Genomic DNA, 20,174 nt, shown 5'->3' with positions numbered 1-20,174 from the left:
CCCCAAGAGGGAGGGCAGTCCCAGAAAGGCAAGGGACGGGCTGGAGTCGGGGTGCAGGGCAGTGCTCTCTGCCTTTTAAGCAAAGGTTGTCACCGTGCGGGGCTAAAGTTAGCCACAGGCTTTTCAGCTGGAAAAGGGGGCTGGTCTCAGGTTACGCTGGGCCAGCAAAGAGGCCCCAATTCTGTCCCCCAGCACCTGCTGATGGGCAATGTCCATCCCACCCCGCCCCCCTCTAAATCCCCAACCCTTCAAGTCCTCAGAACCAGCCCTTCCTCCATCCTCAGCGTACACACCCAGCACAGTGCCAGCTTCTGACTGACGCGTCTTGGAGAGGAATGGATCCCTTCCTCCACATCACGTGTGGGAAGGGGCTGGGGGCCTGTTCCCACCATGCGCCCAAGACCTCCCAATATTTTCCCTCTTCTGGACTCCTCACCCTGCCCCCAACCGCCCCTGTACGCAGCCAGTGAAGGGGAGGCCCTGGCTGCAGGGCTGGCCTGCACGTCCCAGGATGGGGAGGGACTTCCGCCCTAGCGTCCTGCTCTCGGCCCAGGGCTGGACGGGCTGGACGGGCTGGACAGGGTGAAAGAGGCATTGTCTCCCAGCCCGGGCGGCACAGCCCTCAGGCTTCCCAGGAGAGAATTTGTGGGAGACCTCCGGCCCTCTACCGGGCCAGCCCCCAGCAGCGATGCTATCCCGTCCCGGGGCCCCAGCCCGGGCCTAGGGGAGAGCAGCTGGTGCGCACAGGGCCTGGTTTGTCTGCCCCGATTCTCAGGTCTCCAGGCTGCCTGCGCCGCAGGACATCGTGACCTTCAGTGCAGACCCCTCCCCCTCAGCCTCCTCCGGAGCCTCCTTCCTCTCCAGGCCCCCACAGCCCAGGGCCCAGCCCCGGCCCCCGGCCCAGCCCCGGCCCCCGGCCCAGAATCCGGGCCGTTGGGGGGGGGGGGGGGGGGAGGGGGAGGGGGAAGGGGGACTGGGCAGGGTCCTGCGGGAGGCCCCTCCCGAGCCTTTTCCTCTGCTGTTCCTGTGTCACTACCGAAGAGCCTCGAGAAGTTCCTCAGCCTTCCCGCCTCTCAGCCTTTGAAAGTAGGGGAGCGGGGGCGGAGAGGAGGAGGAAGGGGGACCCTGCAGCCGCGAGCCGTCCCCGGCTCCGGGTCCAATTCCCTGTCTAACCGGCTCCCCAAGTTCTCCCGTTTCATCCGTGCAGCATCCCTGTTCTCACCAGGGCCCACGGCCCCGAGTCCACAGAATCCCGCAGTAACCCCCCCGCCCCCAATCCCCGCCAAGCACCATTACCGGTCCCCTCCTCCTTTGGGCCAGTCTCGGTCCCCTCCCCCTCTCCCTCAGCCCACACGCGCGGTGCCTGCACATTTGAAGACCCAGGCTGGTCCAAAAGAAGCGGAGGGCCGACTACTCGCGACTTTACGGGCGCACGTAGCTCATGCCTCCGCACCCGGGGGCTGGGACTGGGCTAGGCGGGCCTGCGTCACCACGCCCCCGCCCCTCCCCCTGCCCTATAAATTCCGGCTGCAGCCTGCCCCTGCGCTCTCTGCTCCTACCCGTTCGACAGGCAGCCGTGTCTTGTGTGCAGTGCCAGGTAAAGCCTGGCGGAGAGGATCCACAAAGGGCTCGGGGACGGCCCCGAAAGGGACAAGGGGCGTGCGCGGGCCGGGGGTGCGGCTGAGGAGGCCGGGGTCCGGGTCGCGGGGCCCCCGCATTGCAGGGGCAGGAGGAAGGACGTGCGGAAGCGCAGGTCCGGGATGGAGGCCTGGGGGAGGGGCGGGGAGGGCAGCGCCGGACTCCAACCGCTTCGCCCCGCGTTCTAATGCTCACCTCCCTCTGCCTGCAGCTGCGTCCCGGAGACAAGATGGTGAAGGTCGGAGTGAACGGGTGAGTTGCGGGGTGGCGCGGGGTGGGGCAGTAAGTCCTGCGCTCCCCACCGAATTGCGTCTGTGGGTCTTGCCCTACCGGGTCTCTGCCAGCGCGTGGGGGACGTGGATGGGGGTGGTCGTACCCCGCCCCCCAAGGAGAGCTCAAGGTCGGTGCTCAGACCTGGAGGAGGCCCTCGCAGGCCTCGTGTCCCCCATCCCCGGCTGTTGCGCCTCCTGTTAACTCCGCCCCTGCGGAGCCTTCCACTCCGCCTGCGGCAGATACACGGGAGTCTCCGATTCTTGATGTGGACCCATCCTCTAATCTTCCAGCTAGGGCCCTTTCTTTCATTTCGCGCCCTTCGCGGTCACGTGCTGGGGAGGAGCCGGTCCCCCACCTGCAGCCCGTGCCCCCGGCCGGGCGCAGCCCCGGGATGCAGGAGGCACAGCTGCGCGCAGAACCAGCTGGGGGCGGGTGGGGGGGGGGGTGTTGGTCATCTGCGGTAACCAGCCGCCATGTTGCAACTAGGAAGGAAATGAATGAACCGCCCGTTAGGAAACCTTCCTTAGCCCTTCAGCCTTCCTCCTTCCTCGCCTATAACTAACTCTCCTACCCCTGTCTCGTGGGGTGGAGTCGCCTTTATCCCTTAAGCCAGGTGAGGCCAGGCTTTCCCGTTCTTGTTCAACTAGACCTCAACTCTGACCATCCCTTAAACCGCTAGCCACATTTCCCCCCAGGGATGATAGGACGCTTTTCCTAGATGGTTATCTGATGAATCAAAAACGTGGGTTTATGGGGGTGGTCTTGTGTTGTTTTGGGGTTTTTTTTCCTTTCCTTTTTCCGTAGAGGTGTGGTAACCGTGGCTTGGTGCCATGCTGGGGGAGCTGAGTCATGGGTGCTTAGAAATTTTCCACCACAAAATGGCTCCCGGAGCTGCAGCCCCTGTCTTCACAGCGGCTCTCCTCGAAGCTTATTTCTTCCATCCATGCGTAGAGGTGACCCAACCCTAAGGGCCAGGCTGTAAAGGTCACCAGGAGGGATTAGGTGTCTGTGAGCCTCAGGCATCCTGCCCTTCTCCCCATCCCGTCTTCCAGAAACCAGATCCCCACTCCACCCTAAGCTGGGGTTAAATATAGCTGCCTGACCTTTCTGCAGCTGGGGTCCTGGGCTTCTGCTCTTTTCCACCTCCTCCCCCTGCACTCCCCACACCCAAAAGTCTGTTGCTCCCACTCCTGGTTTTTGGGGAAGAGCTAGGAAGGACAGGTACTAAGCAAATCAGAGTGCGGGGATTAGGGGTTGAGAAACCAGTCCTTTTCCCTATCTCTTTCCCTTTTGTAGGAGGGACTTGGGGAAGGGGTGGGTTTCCCCAGGCCAGTTCACTTCTGACCTTTGCTCTTGCCCTTTGAGCTTGGTGATGCTGAGTGTACAAGTCTTCCCTCTCTAGAGGGTGTAGCCCGAAGCTGGGCCGGGCAGGAACAAGCATTTACAGTCGGATGAGTGCCACGTGCCTGCCGCGTGCCCAGACTGTAGGTGGCAGCAGCAGCGCACCACCCTGTCGCTCCTCAGCAGATTTCAGATGGGTGGGCAAGTCTTTGAGCCTAATCACCTCTGGGGCAGGATGTGAGCCTTCACTTTGTGGCCGTGCTGGGAAGCCAGGCTGGCCTGGCAGAGTTGCTTAGGAAGGTGAAGTGAGCTCTTCTGGGACTTTTCTGCTGGTAGCAAAGTGGCATCCTCTTCCCTCTGAAAGAGGGTGAGTGGGCCTGGGGCTGCTTGCATACCCAGGAGGACTCTCTCCTCCCTTCTCATGCCTTCTCACCTGTTGTCCCCCTCAGATTTGGCCGTATTGGGCGCCTGGTCACCAGGGCTGCTTTTAACTCTGGCAAAGTGGACATTGTCGCCATCAATGACCCCTTCATTGACCTTCACTACATGGTGAGTGCCACCCGTGCCGGTGGCGGGGAGCAGAGCCTTGAGGCACAGCCCCTTGATGCCCTCCCTCGTCCCCCCAGGTCTACATGTTCCAGTATGATTCCACCCATGGCAAGTTCCATGGCACAGTCAAGGCTGAGAACGGGAAACTTGTCATCAATGGAAAGGCCATCACCATCTTCCAGGAGTAAGTGTGGGAGACGGAACAGGAAGAAATTTGCCTTGGAGGAGGTACTGGAATGGGGTGACCTCCTTGGGTCCGTGGCAGCCCATGGCCCTGAGCTTTGCCCTGTCTTCCCTTGTAGGCGAGACCCCGCCAACATCAAATGGGGTGATGCTGGTGCCGAGTATGTGGTGGAGTCCACCGGCGTCTTCACCACCATGGAGAAGGCCGGGGTGAGCCGCAGGGAGGTGGGAGAGGAGGGGGACTGACCCTGGGCTTTGGTGTGACAGGAAGATTGGGTGGGGCGGAGCTGGGCCGGGAAGGGGGAGCCTGGGTTTGTAAGTGCGCCTCCACTGCAGGCTCACTTGAAGGGTGGAGCCAAGAGGGTCATCATCTCCGCCCCTTCCGCCGATGCCCCCATGTTCGTCATGGGCGTGAACCATGAGAAGTATGACAACCACCTCAAGATCGTCAGGTGAGCGTGTGGAGAAGTGGGCAGGCCGCTGCGTGTGATGCGATGGGCGTGCCCCTGACCTGCCTCCCTCTTTCCAGCAATGCCTCCTGCACCACTAACTGCTTGGCGCCCCTGGCCAAGGTCATCCATGACCACTTCGGCATCGTGGAGGGACTCATGGTATGAGTGATGCGGGGCTTGCCAGGGCACATTCAGTCCACACCCAGGGTGGGACCCTTCTCCCTCCCAGAGCGTGGCCCTGGGCTGTGGGGCTGAGGGGCATCCGGGGTTCCAAGGGATCTGCTCAGGTCACTTAACTTCTTCCCCCAGTAGGAGGGAGGGGGGAGGGGTGGCGTGGTGAGCACTAGGCGGGGCCTTCACGCCCCCTCCTGTCTCCAGACGACGGTCCATGCCATCACTGCCACCCAGAAGACCGTGGATGGCCCCTCTGGGAAGCTGTGGCGTGACGGCCGAGGCGCTGCCCAGAACATCATCCCTGCTTCTACTGGCGCTGCCAAGGCCGTGGGCAAGGTCATCCCTGAGCTGAATGGGTGAGACTCGTCGCTGCTTTTCTGCCCTGGGGACCCGGGGATCCGGGACGCCTGGTCCTGACTCTGTTTCCTTGTGTCTACAGGAAGCTCACTGGCATGGCTTTCCGCGTCCCCACCCCCAACGTGTCCGTCGTGGATCTGACCTGCCGCCTGGAGAAACCTGTAAGTTCCAGCTGGAGCAGCTTTGGTGGGCTGGGGCTTGCAAGACTGGAGCTTGAATAACCGCCTGTCTTTACTTCCTCAGGCCAAATACGAGGACATCAAGAAGGTGGTGAAGCAAGCGTCGGAAGGCCCCCTCAAGGGCATCCTGGGCTACACTGAGGACCAGGTACTGACGGGTCAGGGAACTTGGTGTCCACGTGGCCCCGGTGAGCAAGACTGGGTTCTATTCTTGGCCCTCTCCCTCCCTAGGTTGTCTCCTGTGACTTCAACAGTGACACCCACTCTTCTACCTTCGATGCTGGGGCTGGCATCGCCCTCAACGACCACTTTGTCAAGCTCATTTCCTGGTGTGTGGCTGGGGTGTGGGAGTTGGTGCGCCAGAGTAGGACTGAGTCTGCTGCCCCCTGGTGGCCGACTCGGGAAAACAACGCTTAACTCCCTCTTCTTCCAGGTACGACAATGAATTTGGCTACAGCAACAGGGTGGTGGACCTCATGGTCTACATGGCCTCCAAGGAGTGAGAGTCCCTGGACCGCCAGCCCCAGCAGGAGCACAAGAGGCAGTGAGAGGCCCTCCGCTGCTGGGGAGTCCTTGCCCCAACTCCGTCCTCCAACACACTTGAGAATCTCCCGACCTCCATGCGGTTTCCATCCCAGACCCCCTGACGCAGGGGAGGAGGAGGGGCTTAGGGAGCCCTACCTTGTCATGTACCATCAATAAAGTACACTGCACCCAGGCTACTGTTCTGTCTTGCTCCAGGGTCTGGGATAAAGGGGATGGGAGCTGGGCTGGGGCCAAGGAGAACTACATCTTGCTGAGACTACCCAACCAGGCAGGAGCCCTGCCCCAGGGCGAACATGGCTCCCCTGAAGAGCCACGTGTCCACAGGTCACCTTGATTCCTCTCTGAGGCCTTTGGGTGCCACGGGGACTCGCTGTGCTCCACATGGCTGTGGCCGAGCCCAGGAATGGCCTGGCTCCACGTATCCAGATGCCATTCTGTCTGCAGCTCCCCGAGGGTGACACTGGCACAGGAAGTCAGGGCAGAGTCCGCCTGGCCTCTGGCCAGTCGGCTGACCTCTGCAGCAGCATGGAGCGCGGCCAGCCTGCCGGGTGCAGACCCCAGCTCTGCCCAGTGGCTGCAAGTCTCAGTGCCCCAGTGATCACCGGCAGTGCAGCTGGGTGGGTGCCCTAGTGTCACCGGAGGGAGGGGTTACAGTAGGCTGGTCCACGGGAAGGGTGGGGATGGCTTTGCTCCCACGTCATCTGTCACCTGTGGATGCACGTGGGTTTAGCGGTAGAAGCACAGAGCTGGTGCCAGCAACCAGGGCTGAGGCCGTGGCCGTGCCACTCGAGGCACCGTTACTTTGGGCAGGTTACTTACAACCTCCGCACCTGCCTTGCACCTGCATGTTGTTTTTAAAGTGATATCTAGCGCACTCCGCGCAGAGGACTGTATAACCACCACCAGACCAGAAAGTGCTGGAAACAGTGACACAGACGTGTTCAATAAATAGTCACCAGTTTCATTATTATTAGATTCCACACAAACATCAGCTCAGCCCAGCCCGCCTCGGGCGGCAACGACGGGGGACCCTCGGTCTCGTAGCCCCAGTTCACCAAGCGTTTCCGAGTCCAGGACATCTCACTCAGCCGGTTGGTCTCAGCGTGTGACGGACACGGAGGAGGCACACCTGCAGCGGACGCTTGAAGAAGCTGAGACCCTGAGGGCACATGCGCCCATACACGCCCGTGTGCACACACGCGCCCACACACACACGCACAGCTTCACCTTTCTGTCACCGGGCGGTGACTGGGAAACAAGCAGGGGCTTCTGTCTCCCTCCACGATACTGACACTGCACCCAGTCAGACCCAGAAGCCGCCGGGACCGGACGCACTAAGGCCCCTGCAACGCGTGGCACTTCCACCAGGGAAGGCTCACAGCCACATCACTGCTGTCGACCGGCAGCCGGCCGTGAGCACTCGGACAACAGGGAGGACAGAGCGCCCTGCCCAGGCCCGTTCCCTCCGCTTGTGACACGGAGGGAAGCCCTCTCTGGTGCACGAGCCACAGAATGTCCAGCCTAATCCCACCAGCACAGAATCAAGACAGCCAGCTGGCTTGAGGCCACAGGGACGGCAGGAAGGACAGTCCATCACGTTCCTTACTCAGTAGAGAGGGGAGGGGCCACGAGTGCTCCGGCAGCATTTTAAAGATGGGAAGGTAGCATTCACCCACGCATGAAGGCAGGAGAGCCGGCTGTGCAGGGGGTCGCCCGGGAAGGGCAGGCCAAGCCTCGCTCCAGACACCCCAGACCCCTAGAGAGGCCAAGGACCAAGCGGGGAGGCTGGGGAGGAGCGCCCCGTGGCCGGGGCCAGGCTCGGTGCTGCAGGACAAACGCATTCCCTTCTGGGAACCACCCAGCCCCCTGCCTCGGTGAGTCCCAGCGAGCCGAGGAGGCCCCTATCTCACGGCGCCGTCGGATGAGACATCGCGATCGGAGTCCTCAGCCTCGCTCGGTGTCGGCGGGGGCGGCAGGTCGCTAAGTGGGGCCGCAGTGAAAGCAGGAGACTTTCTAGAAAAGAGCGTCAGCTGTGACCTCGGGGCGGGTCAGCTGTAACCTCGGGGCGGGAGGAGCCCTGACAAGGCCTGCACGCCCGCCACCCCTGGCCTGATCCCCTGGCAGGCAGCATCTCAGGCAGGGCAGGAGGACCACAGGGCAAGGGCGGGTGCAGGGCAAGGGAGGGGGGAAGGGGGTAAGAAACGGTCCCCACTTTAACTTGGGGACTCGGAGAGGCTGAGTTCAGAAGTATCTGAGGTCACAGTACGAGACGCCGCGGGAGCCGGAGGGCACCGGCTCTGTGGCCCCAGCTTCACGGCTATGAAGTAGTTTTGCGATTTTTAAAAACTTACGCAGGATCAAAGGCACAAATTGTGGCGCTGACTTTAGATAAAACTCTGCCCCTTGTGCTCCCTGTCAGTTTTTAGCTGCCTTTCTAACCAGGGGAACCGCCAGAGTCAGCGGCATCGGGAGGTTTCGGCAGTCCAACCACGGATGGACAACCGCCGAGGGGGAGGGAGCTGCCGGGCTGGGGCGAGCAGACCAGGCGGCCTCCAACGGGCAGCCCCACGGCAAGACGGGCTTGAGTCACTGCCGGAGGGTCTCGGGGCTCCCCAGTGAGGGGCGCCGGGTACTGTCCCCGCCCCGCCTGTGCCCGGGGGGGCCCTTACCGGTCCCCGGACTGGGTGATGAGCCGGCGGCAGGTCTCCATCTGCACGTCCAGGCCCCGCTTCATGCTGCACATCTCCATGTACTCGTGCAGGTGCCGGTTCATGTCGTTCTTGGCCGTGGCCAGCTCCAGCTGTGGCGGGGGCAGGGCAGGGCCGCCGGGTCAGCAGGGCCTGTCCCCCGCCCCCGGGAGGCTAACCCGCCAAGCGCCCCGGGCGGGGGCACAGGCAGCCGTAGTGGAAGTGACGGACTCAGATTTTAAACTAAACCAGCTCAAGGCAGAAGGTGCCTGATACCCCATCATTCCTTCTAGTTTCCCCGGGAGTCTCTCCCACAGAGGCTTTCACTAAGGAATCTGCTCTGGGCCTGCATTCTTGGAACAGACTCCCAACGAGAGCCGTGAGAAAGGGATGTTCCTGAGTGCGCGGGCGGGACGTGGGGATGACCTTGCCCCTTCCCGGGGCCCCCCCCCGGGGCCTGCTCCAGTCCTCACTCCCCACACAGCGCTGTCCCCCCAGCCTGTCCCCCTCTGCAAGCTGGGAGCTCCTGGCAGGGCTGGCCACGGGGCCTACTCATCCCTGCGTGCACACCCCACACCTCGACGGCAGAGTCATTAGTTAACTTCAAGCAGCGTCCACGAGACTCGGCCCGAGGCCGGCTGGGCCCTGCTGAAAGGCACTCTGCTCTCCTGCCACCTATTTCCTCTCATTGCTTTTCTCACTTGTAAGTCCTTTTCAGAGATGAACGGAAGGACTGCCTGCCCCGCTGAATGTCCGACGGGCTCTGAGATGTAGCCCGACTCAAGACACGTCATGCGTGACACGATGTGTGGCCCAGAGTCGAGGGCACGCAGTCTCCCTCCCAGACCCCGCCTCTGCGCCACAGGCTCCGAGGTAGAGCTGAGAGCCGGGCACAGAGGGGGTGAAAGATCTGGCCACAGACAGTGTGCTGCCTCTCTCTGTTCTGGGCACAAGGGGAGGCAGAGAAACTGCTCGGAGGTGACGTGCTTGACTGCTCGAGAGCCAAGAGAAAGGGCGGGAAGCCACCTGTGAACGGTCTGAACTGGGCAGAGAGGATGGGAAACTCGGAGAGGAAAGAAAATAGTCACATAGCCAGACACAGAGACGGCAGCCCGGGTGGATCAGAAGCCCTAGTGAGCGCGGCTCGAGCGACAGCCTTGGCTCCAGAGCTGGGATCCCAGCCGGGGCCCAGCAGCAACAGCACGAGCGGGGGCAGGACGCACTGACTGCTCAGTCCAGGAGGGAAATGCGGCGCCGCCAGCTCTTGTCCAGGCTGGCTGCCACCTACAGCCCAATCCCTACACCTCAGGAGAGCCCCCCGGTATTAAAGAGGAGGGGTGGGCTCTGGAGCTCATCGCTCAGCGGGGCAGGGAACAAGGGAACGAACCAAACATATTCCAGCAGAATACGAGGCTAGGACGGCCACATTCAGAGCAGGGCTGCAGGAAGGAGACGACCCCAAAAGCCACACTGCAAACCCCGTGCACGCCGGCAGCGGGGCAGGGCGGAGGGGTGAGGCTGGGAGCAGATGGAGGGGAAGGGGTGGGGGAAAGAATTCCCGCCCACCCTCCACCTGGGCCTTGGTCTCACCATCCAGTGGTGGAAATGGTCCTTGCCTCCATCCCAGGGCCCCTGAGAGATCAAAGGTCACTGAGTTGAAGGGACCTCAGGTGTCCCATTTGGATGTCCAGGAGCAACACTGCAGCCACCACCACCGTGTCCGCCCCGCTGACACCTCCCATCATGCCATTCTAGGCGTAGGGAGGAGGAGGACAGTGGGATGGTGTAAATGGGAGAGTGGAGTGCAGTTCCCCCTCCCAGCTCCTCAGCTAGTGGCCTGGCTGTGCCTTTCTTTTCCCTTTTTTTTGGCCACATGGCATGTGGGACTTGGCGGGGGGTGGTGGGGCGAACTGGGGGCGAACCCGCGCCCCCTGCAGTGGAAGTGTGGAGTCTTAACCATGTGACTGCCAGGGAAGTACCCAGCAGTGCCTTTAAAAGTGAGCACCTGTCTGCCCGGGCAAAAAAAACGAAAGCAGGTTTTGCTGAAAGGAACAGGGTCGGCTAATGGGCGCTGGGGGAACGAGGATGTAGGAAAATAATTCCTCAACTTCCACTGCCGCTGTGAGGGCAGTGGGCTCGGAGAGAGGCCCCCAGCCTCATCCCCAAGTCAGAGTGCATGGAAAGGACCCTCTCACGCTCACTCGGGCAGGAGGGCTCACGAGAATCGCACGCGCACGCAAGCCTCGTCCCACAGGCCCTCCTCCCAGGTGCCACAAATCCCTCCCGCCGCCCCTAGAGGCCTAGAGTTTAAGTTGAAGCACCAGTTCCACTCGCATCTCTAGAAGGTTCCTCAAGGCTAGGGAGTAAGAGTGGAGATTTCCCCGTTGGCTCAAAGGTTGAGCCGCGACCGCAGCAAAGTTCAAGTCCATCCGAGTGGACTTCACCACAGCCCTAACAATAACAGCGATGATAATAAAGCAACGACCATAGGCTGCGCTGATGACGAGACAGACGCTGCCCCACGCTCTGCCTGGGCCTTACTTCACTCGACCTTCAAACAACCCTGAGGGAGGTATTAGTAAGAACCCCACTTTACAAATAAAGAAGCAGGCTCAGAGAGAGGAGGCCTGTTAAAAGTTAGAGTGGAGGTGACAGAGCGGAGGTTTGAACCCCCATCTGTCGGCCTCCCTCCCCAGCCTGAGGTCTTAAGGACCCACCAGAGGTGCTACAGTGGGGAGATCACTCCGCCCCCGTCAGGAAGAAATGCGGAGGCCCTGGTGTCTGGGGTCCCGCAGGGGTGAGGCCATTGCACCTGCGACCCACCGGGAACCTGGGTCCCTCGGCTTCAGCGCACGTCCTTACCTCTATCTGGTCAATGGTTTCCTGATATTCTTTCTCCCGGGTTTTGAACAGGGACTCAGTATCTTTAATCACCTTCTCCAAACTGTCTTCCGGCTGCTGGAGAGGAAAGGGAAACAGGGGGAGGCCAGATGGGAGGGGTGGGACGGGGCACCACAGGGCAAGGCGAGGGAGAGAGTGAGTCAGGTTAAAGGAAGCCGGAGAGAGAGGGGACGAGGACAAAGGACCAGGGAGAAGCAGGTGACGGAGGGTGGCCACAAAGGGAAGACAGAGCACGGCGTGGACGGCGGGCGGGGAGGAGACGGCGTGGCGCCCGGAGAGGAGGAGCCGGGACCCTGCGGCCGGGAGGGCGGTTACCTCTCCCGGGGCCTCTGCAGCTGCCAAGGCATAGCCCGAGAAGTCCTCCCAGAGCAGCAGGGTCTCCTCGGTCTCCTCCCAAGTCAGGCTGTCACAGTCGTCCTCAAAATCATACTCCCTCCTAGAGACAGGGAGCCCGGCGTCAGGGCGGGCGGCAGGGAGGGGCTGCTGGGCGGGGCTCCGGCCTCGGGGGCGGGGCGGCGAGGGGCCTGCGGGACTCACAGCTGGTTCAGCATGCGCTGCATCTCCTCGTTGATGCTGAGGGCCGTGCTCTCCTCCTCGTCCCCGTCGGGGTGGCAGGGCCCGTCACTCTCCGACAGGGAGGTGTCCTCCTCGACGGCAGCCTTGCGCTCCCGCTTCCGCCCCCCCATGGACGGGACCTTAATGGGAGACAAGTGCAGAGACTACAGAGACGAGGCCGGGTGCATGAGGAGAAGGGCGTGGGCGCCGGCAGGGGAGGGAAGCATGGACCAGCGGGAAGGGGGGGCAGACAGAGAGAAGACACAGTTACAAGACGGAACAGAAACACCAGCGTCGCTGAGACAGGCAGACAGACACAGATGGGGACGGGGCTGCAGACTAGGAGGAAGACAGACAAGAAACAGAGAAAACAGAGCAGTAAGATAAGGGGGACATGGTTGGCCTCGACCACAGTAAGATGTGCATAATGGCCCAGAGGATTTCTTTTCTAAAAAAAGTCTTCTAGTGAAATGACTGAACTGAGAGGAAACTTTCAGGCTGCAAGGAGGAGGGAGACACGGAGTTGACAAAGCAGAACCTGAGTCACACATCCAGATCTGGAAGCCAGAGGGCAAAGGGAGAGAGAGAACTGGAGACAGAAGAATGAGAGGGAGGGAGAGAACAGATGGGGGGGGAGAACAGGTGGGGGGGAGAGAGAGAACAGGTGGGGGGAGAGGACAGGTGGGGGGGAGAGAGAACAGGTTGGGGGGAGAGAGAGAGAACAGGTTGGGGGGGGAAAGAACAGGTGGGGGGGAGAGAGAACAGGTGGTGGGGGGAGAGAGAGAACAGGTGGGGGGAGAGGACAGGTGGGGGGAGAGAGAACAGGTTGGGGGGAGAGAACAGGTTGGAGGGAGAACAGGTTGGGAGAGAAGTGGGGGGGAGAGAGAGAAGGGGGAGAGGGAGAGAGAAGGGGGGAGAGGGGGAGAGGGAGAGAGAAGGGGGAGAGAGAAGGGGAGGAGAGGGACAGAAGGGGGGAGAGGGAGAGAGAAGGGGAGGAGAGGGACAGAAGGGGGGAGAGGGAGAGAGAAGGGGGGAGAGGGAGAGAGAAGCGGGGAGAGGGAGAGAGAAGGGGGGAGAGGGAGAGAGAAGGGGGAGAGGAATAGAAGGGGGAGAGGGAGAGAGAAGGGGGGAGAGGGACAGAAGGGGGGAGAGGGAGAGAGAAGGGCGGAGAGGGAGAGAAAAGGTGGGGAGAGGGATAGAAGGGGGAGAGGGAGAGAGAAGGGGGAGAGGGAGAGAGAAGGGGGAGAAGGAGAGAGAAGAGGGGAGAGGGAGGGGGGGAGAGGGAGAGAGAAGGGGAGAGGGAGAGAGAAGGGGGAGAGGGAGAGAGAAGGGGGGAGAGGGAGAGAGAAGTGGGGAGAGGGAGAGAGAAGGTGGGGAGAGGGAGAGAGAAGGCGGGGAGAGGGAGAGAGAAGGGGGGAGAGGGGGAGAGAAGGGGAGAGGGAGAGAGAAGGGGGAGAGGGAGAGAGGGGGGGAGAGGGAGAGAGAAGTGGGGAGAGGGAGAGAGAAGTGGGGAGAGGGAGAGAGAAGGCGGGGAGAGGGAGAGAGAAGTGGGGAGAGGGAGAGAGAAGGCGGGGAGAGGGAGAGAGAAGGCGGGGAGAGGGAGAGAGAAGGGGGGAGAGGGGGAGAGAAGGGGGAGAGGCATAAAAGGGGGAGAGGGGGAGAGGCATAAAAGGGGGAGAGGGAGAGAGAAGAGGGGAGAGGGAGAGAGAAGGGGGAGAGGGGGAGAGAAGGGGGAGAGGGAGAGAGAAGGGAGAGAGGCATAGAAGGGGGAAGAGGGAGAGAGAAGGGGGAGAGGGAGAGAGAAGGGGGAGAGGGAGAGAGAAGGGGGGAGAGGGAGGGGGGAGAGGGATAGAAGGGGGAGAGGGAGAGAGAAGGGGGGAGAGGGAGAGAGAAGGGGGAGAGGGGGAGAGAAGGGGGAGAGGGAGAGAGAAGGGGGAGAGGCATAGAAGGGGGAAGAGGGAGAGAGAAGGGGGAGAGGGGGAGAGAAAGGGGGAGAGGGAGAGAGAAGGGGGAGAGGGATAGAAGGGGGGAGAGGGAGGGAGAGGGGGGAGAGGGAGGGAGGGGTGGGGAGAGAAAGAAGGGAGCAGAGCAGCCAGATAGAGGGGAGGGGTCTGCGCTGAGAGCCCTGCAGGTCAGGAGGCCTGGGGAGCTGAGAAATGGGCCGGGGACGCAGGAAGCTTGCGTGAGAGCAGAACTAACCAGCTTCTTCTGTGGAGGAAGCAAGAGAAGATGAAAGGCAGAGAGGCGAGGAGGCAGACGGGAGAGAGAGGGGAGGGGAGAGACGGCGTTAGAGACCGCTCCAAACTCCTCTCCAGAGGTTGTCCCTCACCCCCAGCCTCGTCCCGCCAGGGCCCGGCTGCCGCGCTAAGCTCTCCGAGAAGGGGCCGGGCCCAGCTCCCGCGGAGGACCGGGCTCTCGCGGCCCCGCGCCCCCCTACAGAGCTCGGGCGCGGACACCAGGCGGTGGGACGGGGCGGGGGCCGGACCCAGGCGCCCCTTGCCCTCACCTGGAACATCTTGATCATGTCCTCGCAGTTGCGCTGCTGGGCCAAGTCACAGAGCTTGGCGGTGATGTCGATGCGGCGGCAGATGTCCATGTCCACCTTCATGGCCTTCTCCTGGATCTTCGTGTCCAGGTCGGACAGGTTCTGTGCGGGGAGCACAGAGGGCGGTGAGGGGGTCCTCAGGGCCCGGCAACGTCCCCTCATCCTCCCAGACACACGGCCCCTCCCAGCAGAAGGCACCCCTTTTCCTGGGTGCCCCTCCAGCACTCTGCCCAGGACAGCTGGCTCCCTGGCCAGACGGGGCCCCCGAAGGGCACAGCCCAGTGGCTGGGACATGCAGGGGGCTCCCTCCTGGAACTCAGGCTCCAAGAGACACTGACTGACTGACCAGCAGGGGCTATGGGAGTGGAGAAAGTATCGCAGTGGTGACATCAGCCGACACTGAACTAGCGCCGCTGTCCTAACTCAGTGCATCGCAACCTTCGAACCAGCCTGCGAAGTGCGCGCTTTACTATCCCATTCCACAGACCCACATATGAAGGCAGAGGGGGTCAGGGCTTCACCCAGGGCCACACTGTGAGCAAACCACCCTGAGGAACGATGGAGGCCACGGGGACTTCTGCTGTCTCTTCTCCGGAGTTAGGGGGTGGGCAAGGGGAAAAGAAATGGAAGCACATACGTTGGGGGGAGGGTCAGTGAAGTGGGTGCAACTAAAAAGGCCGGCTCCCTGGCCTCAGGCAGCCTCGCCCCGGCGGGTAGGGACGAGGGGTGGCGTGGCCGCACTCACGTTGCTCATGAGCCCCTTGAAGACCACCAGCTCGGCCTTCAGCTGCTCCACCTTCAGGGCCAGCTCCTCCTGGCAGGCGTCAGCCTCCTGGGCCTCCTACAGGTCGGGAGAAAGCCGGCGTGAGCCGCACTGCCTGCGGGCTGCCGGCAGGGCAAGGTGGGACGAGGCGGGGCAGGGCGGCCCTCACCTCCTGGAGCTCGTTCACGCGCTCCTGCAGCTGCAGCCTCACCACGTACTCCTCTTCCCACCTGCAGACAGCGAAGGGCCGGCGCCTGGGTGCGGGGTCCTCCCGCCTCCGCTCTCCGCCCCCCGCCCGTCTGGCTCAGGCCCCGGCCCTGGGTCTGCTTCCCCAGACGGGAGGAGCCGGGCAGAAACGTGTGGCTCCAGGCTCCCCGCCAGCTCCCAGCTCACCAGCTGCCTTCCCGGAACCTCCGGCCTCGCACCATTTAAGAGCAACTGCGGCTGCTCTGGTCCCTCGCAGGGCCCAGCCCGACCAGCTGTCCGGCTGGCCTCGTCCCCCTCCTTCTGCCCACACCACCCGGCCCGGTCTCCCACCTCCAGTCCTCAGATCCGGGCTCCCGCCTGCTGCCTGCACCAGAACAGAGCTCGTCTAGCCCGCTGCCCTGCCTCCTGTGGTACCATTAATCCTGTAAAAGCAGCTGCAGGACACATATGGCATCAGCAAAGGTGGTCAAGAGCCTGCTAGGAGATGCTTGAAGTCCATCCCCACAAGCTCCAGAAACTGCCCACCCAGAGGCCCCGGGTGAGTCGCAGAGGGGCCAGGGTGCGGGCAGGAGCCTGGGATCACTAAGCACCCACACCCAGAGGGAGAGGGAAACCGTGGCGGATAAGAACTAGCGGCAGGGCCTCCTGGGCCCCCGCATGCAGAGCCTAAGACCATGAGGAGGCTAGAAGGCGCTCCTGGCCAAGGCTGGGAGCTGGCCGGCGCGTCCCCCTCCTCCTCACACAGGCAGGAGGGCAGCGGCGGGGGCAACACCCCTGCTTAGGATTGATTTCAGGGCCCCGCAAGGTTGGCTGGAACAGCGGGACTCCTCAGACCCCAATGACATAGCCCAGCACTTCTCCCCCATCCTGGAAAAGCTTCCTCCAGGCTGAGAAAGGAGGGCAACTGCACCAAGGGAGAAACCTCGACACCAGAAAGGTGGTTAGGAAGCAGCACGGAGAACACACTCCGCAGGCCCAGGATTTGGTCTTCCCCTCCCCTCCCCTCCATCTCTGTTCCCAGGTGCCTCTCAGCTCTCTTCCCCGGGCTCCTCCTCCAGGCCCATCTCTCCTAGCTCTCCCGTTTCTCCGCACTGCAGTATTCCTAATAATAACTCCTCGACCTCACCGTGGCTGCCCCTCCTGGCGGCTGGGCTGGGCCGGGAGAAGGCAGCCCAGCTCCCCTCCCGTCTTCCTGGCTCCCCACCCAGCCCCTCCCCTCGCTCTGGCATTCTCATTCAGACAGTTGGGGCCAGGGAAGTGCCCCAGCAGTGTCAGGTTATGTATTTTCTTAAAGAAGACATTTATCTTTCTGGGCCTTGGTTTCTTCGTCTACAGCGTGAGGGCAGGGGATGCAGTACCCTGATGCCCCTGGGGTCCACGCATCCCTGGAGGGAGCAAGACAGACAAGGGGACCATAACCCTGGAGAAGACACATCAGGAAGGGCAGGACCGTGAACTCAACTGTTCCAGGTAGAAACTTAAGGAAGTTAGGTATGGATTAAGATTAATAAAATCTCACAGGGTAAACAAAAAAACAAATCTGAAAACAAACCATCTGGAAGCTCACTAGAATTCTATCTGTACTCCAGCCAGACATTCCCACGAATGGGTTCGTTTTGACCTCCATTTAAATCTGGTCTCCCTCGCGAGGTTCTTTAAACATGGGTAGAATCTGAGCAATTTCCACGTATTCTACATTGAGCAAACATCTTTCTTCCAAATAAACGGTCTCCCTGAGTGAAGTGAGGAAGCAGGGGCCACTCCTATGTCGGAAAAACTGAGACCAGGAAAAAGAGATCCACCCAAGGTCGCACAAGGCAGGGGAGCTGAACCCAGAACCAGGAGGCCTCAGCTCCTTCCCAGTTTAGTGCTCATACTATGCCCACGTCTTCCAGGCTACAGACGGGAGTTAGCTTTGCTATGAAGAGAAGAGAAGAAGGGCAGGGGATCTGGGGTGGAAGAATGAGTAACTGCCGGTATCACATACCACCCACGTCTGGCTGTGAGGCCCTCTGCACAGCGGTGCTATGAGCTATGAGCTCATCAACCCCCGAGGAATAACCCCTTGCTGCCCTGGACAGCTGGACCAAAATACTCTTCCAGTTAGAAACAAAACACCCCGACAACAGCAGTTGTTCCTGTGGTTATGGATGTATTCCAGAACTGTCCATGTTCCACTGCTGACGGCGTTAATTAACTCCTGCAGTGGCTGGGGCAGGATGGTTCTGGGTGGCATCTATCTGAATGATGGTTTTAGGATGACTGAGACTCCCAAAGACACTTCAATCGTGGACTACAACTAAGGAAGGAAGCCAGCCAGCATGAGGACAGGACTCCACCTCAGCAAGCCTGCTGATCTGGGATCTGCTAGCCTCTGGCGGGTTACAGACCCCTGAAGTTCGCCCCCGACCCCCCAAGCCGACCCAGCAGTCATTTGCCCGAGCATTCAGCCAATCCCCACCAGACACAAATCTCGGCTCCCCTGGGCTGCAAGGGTAATTCCCAGGCCTGCCCACAAGGGGTCAGCGTAGCTCATTAAGAGGTTAAACCTGAAGCCTAAGCCTCTTTCTGACCTGTCATCTCCTTCGGCTTCAACCATGGCGTCCCAGGCACAGAGTGTACAAAGTGCTGGCCGTGCTCACGCTGCTGTCCTAATGGCGTGGTTATCAGCCGTCTAGGGGATCCGCCTGGATGCAGCCAGCACTCCCGCGTCGCATCCCCTCCCCTGGCGCCTTGTGCTACCCCGCAGGGCTCCCTGCAGTAAACCAACTCCTCATCTTCAGAGCGACCCGGCCTGCCCCAGCTGCCTTGTGTCAAAGGTGTGGTGTGTCCATGTTCCCAGCCTTCTCCTACTCGGGTCCTTGCTGCCCTCTTCACACTTCCTGGTGTGTCCATGTTCCCAGCCTTCTCCTACTCGGGTCCTTGCTGCCCTCTTCACACTTCCTCCGCCTTCAGCTCTGCACTTTCAGATCCCCCGGCTTCCAAGGCTAGCCCTGGGCCAACTACATAGGCCCTTCCCCTTTCCCTAGGGAATTCCCTTTACTCCTTCTTCCCGCCTCCCTCCTTTTCTGACCTACTCCCAGAAATGCCCTAAGGTCCCCACAGCATTCTGGTTTGGATGGAAGCAGAGCAGCCCTGCTGCTCCCTCGGACGCCGTTTTGGGAAACCCTGGGCAGAGGCAGGATCACCTACTGCAAGGTGCGGCCCCTCTCCAACCCCCTTCTCATTTCCCTTCGACTCCCAAATTAAAACTACAACCTTTGCCTCTAACTTTTGATCAGTAATGTGGAGCCTATATCACAAAGTCGCTCCGAGGGCTGAGACTGGGGGATTAAGCAGTAGCCCGTATGTGACCTCTCCGACCCATGTCCCTTTTACACATCACAAAACCCCCAGTTAACACAGTCCTCCAAACACTGCAGCCTAGATGAAAAACAAGTGTTCCCCGCAGTATTCGGCTCCTAGACGCCTCCTTCCGGTCACGAGTCTCGACTTCTGCATTCTCTAGGGATTCTAGTCTCCGGGTATCCAATTCCTTCTGTGGACTTCCAAGTTCCTCCTTACACAGCAGGAACTTTACTCATACTGACTCCTCCCTGATTCTTGGGCCCCAGCTGCTCTCGGCTCCTGTACGCACACCTAGCCCCGGCCCCAGTGTGGCGTGAGCTGAGCCCCCTCCCCACCTTCCCGATCCCTACCTCCGCTTGTACTCGTCCCGCTCGCGCTTCACTTTAGCCAGCACGTTGTAGAGAGCGCGGATCTCGGGGGTGATGGTGTCGATCTGGACGCCCACCCCGTCGGGGTGCACCCACGACAGGCCAGGCCCTTGCACCAAAGTGGGCTCCAGTCCCGGCCCGAGCCGGCGGGCGTGAGAGAAGGACCAGATGGTGCCTGGCATGAAGCGGGCCGACGAGGAGGAGGCGGAGGAGGCGGAGGTGGAGGTGGAGGGAGCCGGGTGGCAGGCCGCGGAGGGCGCGAGGGGGCCTGCCGGCGAGCGCGCGGGCGAGCCCAGCACCCGCGCCGACGGGGTGCAGACGGCAGCCGGCCGGGCGCCCAGGGGCAGCCCCAGGGGTCTGACGGGGCTGACGAAGCCGGTCTGCACGGCCTGGTCTCGGCGAGCCAGGCCCCGCCGGCCCTGCTTACCCTCCTCCAGCGCCTGCTGCAGCTGCTTCTCCAGCAGCCGGTTGCGGCGCTCCAACTCGTGCACCTTGGCCAGGAAGCAGCGGAAGCGGAGGTTCAGGGTCTTGAGCACGTTGATGTTGGAGCCCAGGTCGTTGCGGAGCGCCATGGCGGCTGGGGGCGCCGGGCCCGGCCCGGGCGGCGAGTAGGAAGCCGGGCCGGCCCGGGCGAGCGGCGCCGGGGGCACGTCCCCGCCGCCGGCCAAGTGGTCGCTTCCCACGGGGTCCCCCAGCGGCCCGGCCAGGCCTTGCTGCTCCTGCTGGAGGAGGAAGAGGTTGGGGCCGAATAACGGATTCATGGCTGCGCCTTCTGCTGGGAGATGGAGACCCGTGCAAGAGCAGGGCTGGAGGGCGAGGGAGGAGAGCCAATGAGGCGCCAGGGGGACGAGGGGCAGCCAATCAGACGGCTCGGCGGAAGGGGCAGAGGTCAGCGGGGCGGAGGAGGCCAGGGAGGAGGCCAATGAAAGGCTCATTCGGAAGCTGGCACCTGGACCGACCTTTCCGGGTCTGAGGCTGAGCCCGGAGCCGACCGGACCCCGACCCATGCCCAGAATCCAGCCAGCGTGGCAGGACATAAAACCCAGGTCCTCCAGTACTCCATGGTTCTGGTGGCACGAAATTCACCTTCCCTACACCCCAACTGCCC

The 20,174-nt window shown here is 61.8% G+C and overlaps 2 protein-coding genes across 6 annotated transcripts; one reads left to right on the top strand and one right to left on the bottom strand.

Annotated features, from left to right (window-relative positions):
* The first annotated feature begins 1,867 nt into the window (after window positions 1–1,867).
* GAPDH (glyceraldehyde-3-phosphate dehydrogenase) lies at window positions 1,868–5,649 on the top strand. The gene is made up of 11 exons (XM_065887266.1): window positions 1,868–1,890; window positions 3,702–3,801; window positions 3,879–3,985; window positions 4,104–4,194; window positions 4,321–4,436; window positions 4,514–4,595; window positions 4,815–4,966; window positions 5,050–5,128; window positions 5,211–5,294; window positions 5,378–5,475; window positions 5,580–5,649. The coding sequence occupies exons 1-11, from the start codon at window positions 1,868–1,870 to the stop codon at window positions 5,647–5,649; spliced, it is 1,002 nt and encodes a 333-aa protein (XP_065743338.1).
* A 1,944-nt stretch (window positions 5,650–7,593) lies between these two features.
* Window positions 7,594–19,827, bottom strand: IFFO1 (intermediate filament family orphan 1). 5 transcript variants are annotated; one of them, XM_065887149.1, is made up of 10 exons: window positions 19,049–19,827; window positions 15,313–15,373; window positions 15,126–15,221; window positions 14,342–14,482; window positions 14,035–14,043; window positions 11,818–11,999; window positions 11,596–11,716; window positions 11,242–11,337; window positions 8,362–8,492; window positions 7,594–7,705 (listed from the first exon to the last, which is right to left on the bottom strand). In XM_065887149.1, exons 1-10 carry the CDS (start codon window positions 19,825–19,827, stop codon window positions 7,594–7,596), a joined length of 1,728 nt encoding a protein of 575 aa, XP_065743221.1. The 5 variants fall into 5 exon arrangements, with proteins under 5 accessions (XP_065743221.1, XP_065743222.1, XP_065743223.1 ...); XM_065887150.1 differs by having other exon boundaries at window positions 11,818–11,975; XM_065887151.1 differs by having other exon boundaries at window positions 11,242–11,334; window positions 11,818–11,975.
* Between the last annotated feature and the right edge of the window lie 347 nt (window positions 19,828–20,174).

The sequence above is a fragment of the Phocoena phocoena genome, chromosome 11 (genome assembly GCF_963924675.1).
Source record: "Phocoena phocoena chromosome 11, mPhoPho1.1, whole genome shotgun sequence".
In the NCBI taxonomy this organism is placed as follows: domain Eukaryota; kingdom Metazoa; phylum Chordata; class Mammalia; order Artiodactyla; family Phocoenidae; genus Phocoena; species Phocoena phocoena.
The sequence above is the reverse complement of the archived record's forward strand: the minus strand, read 5'-3'. Positions and strand labels throughout refer to the sequence as shown.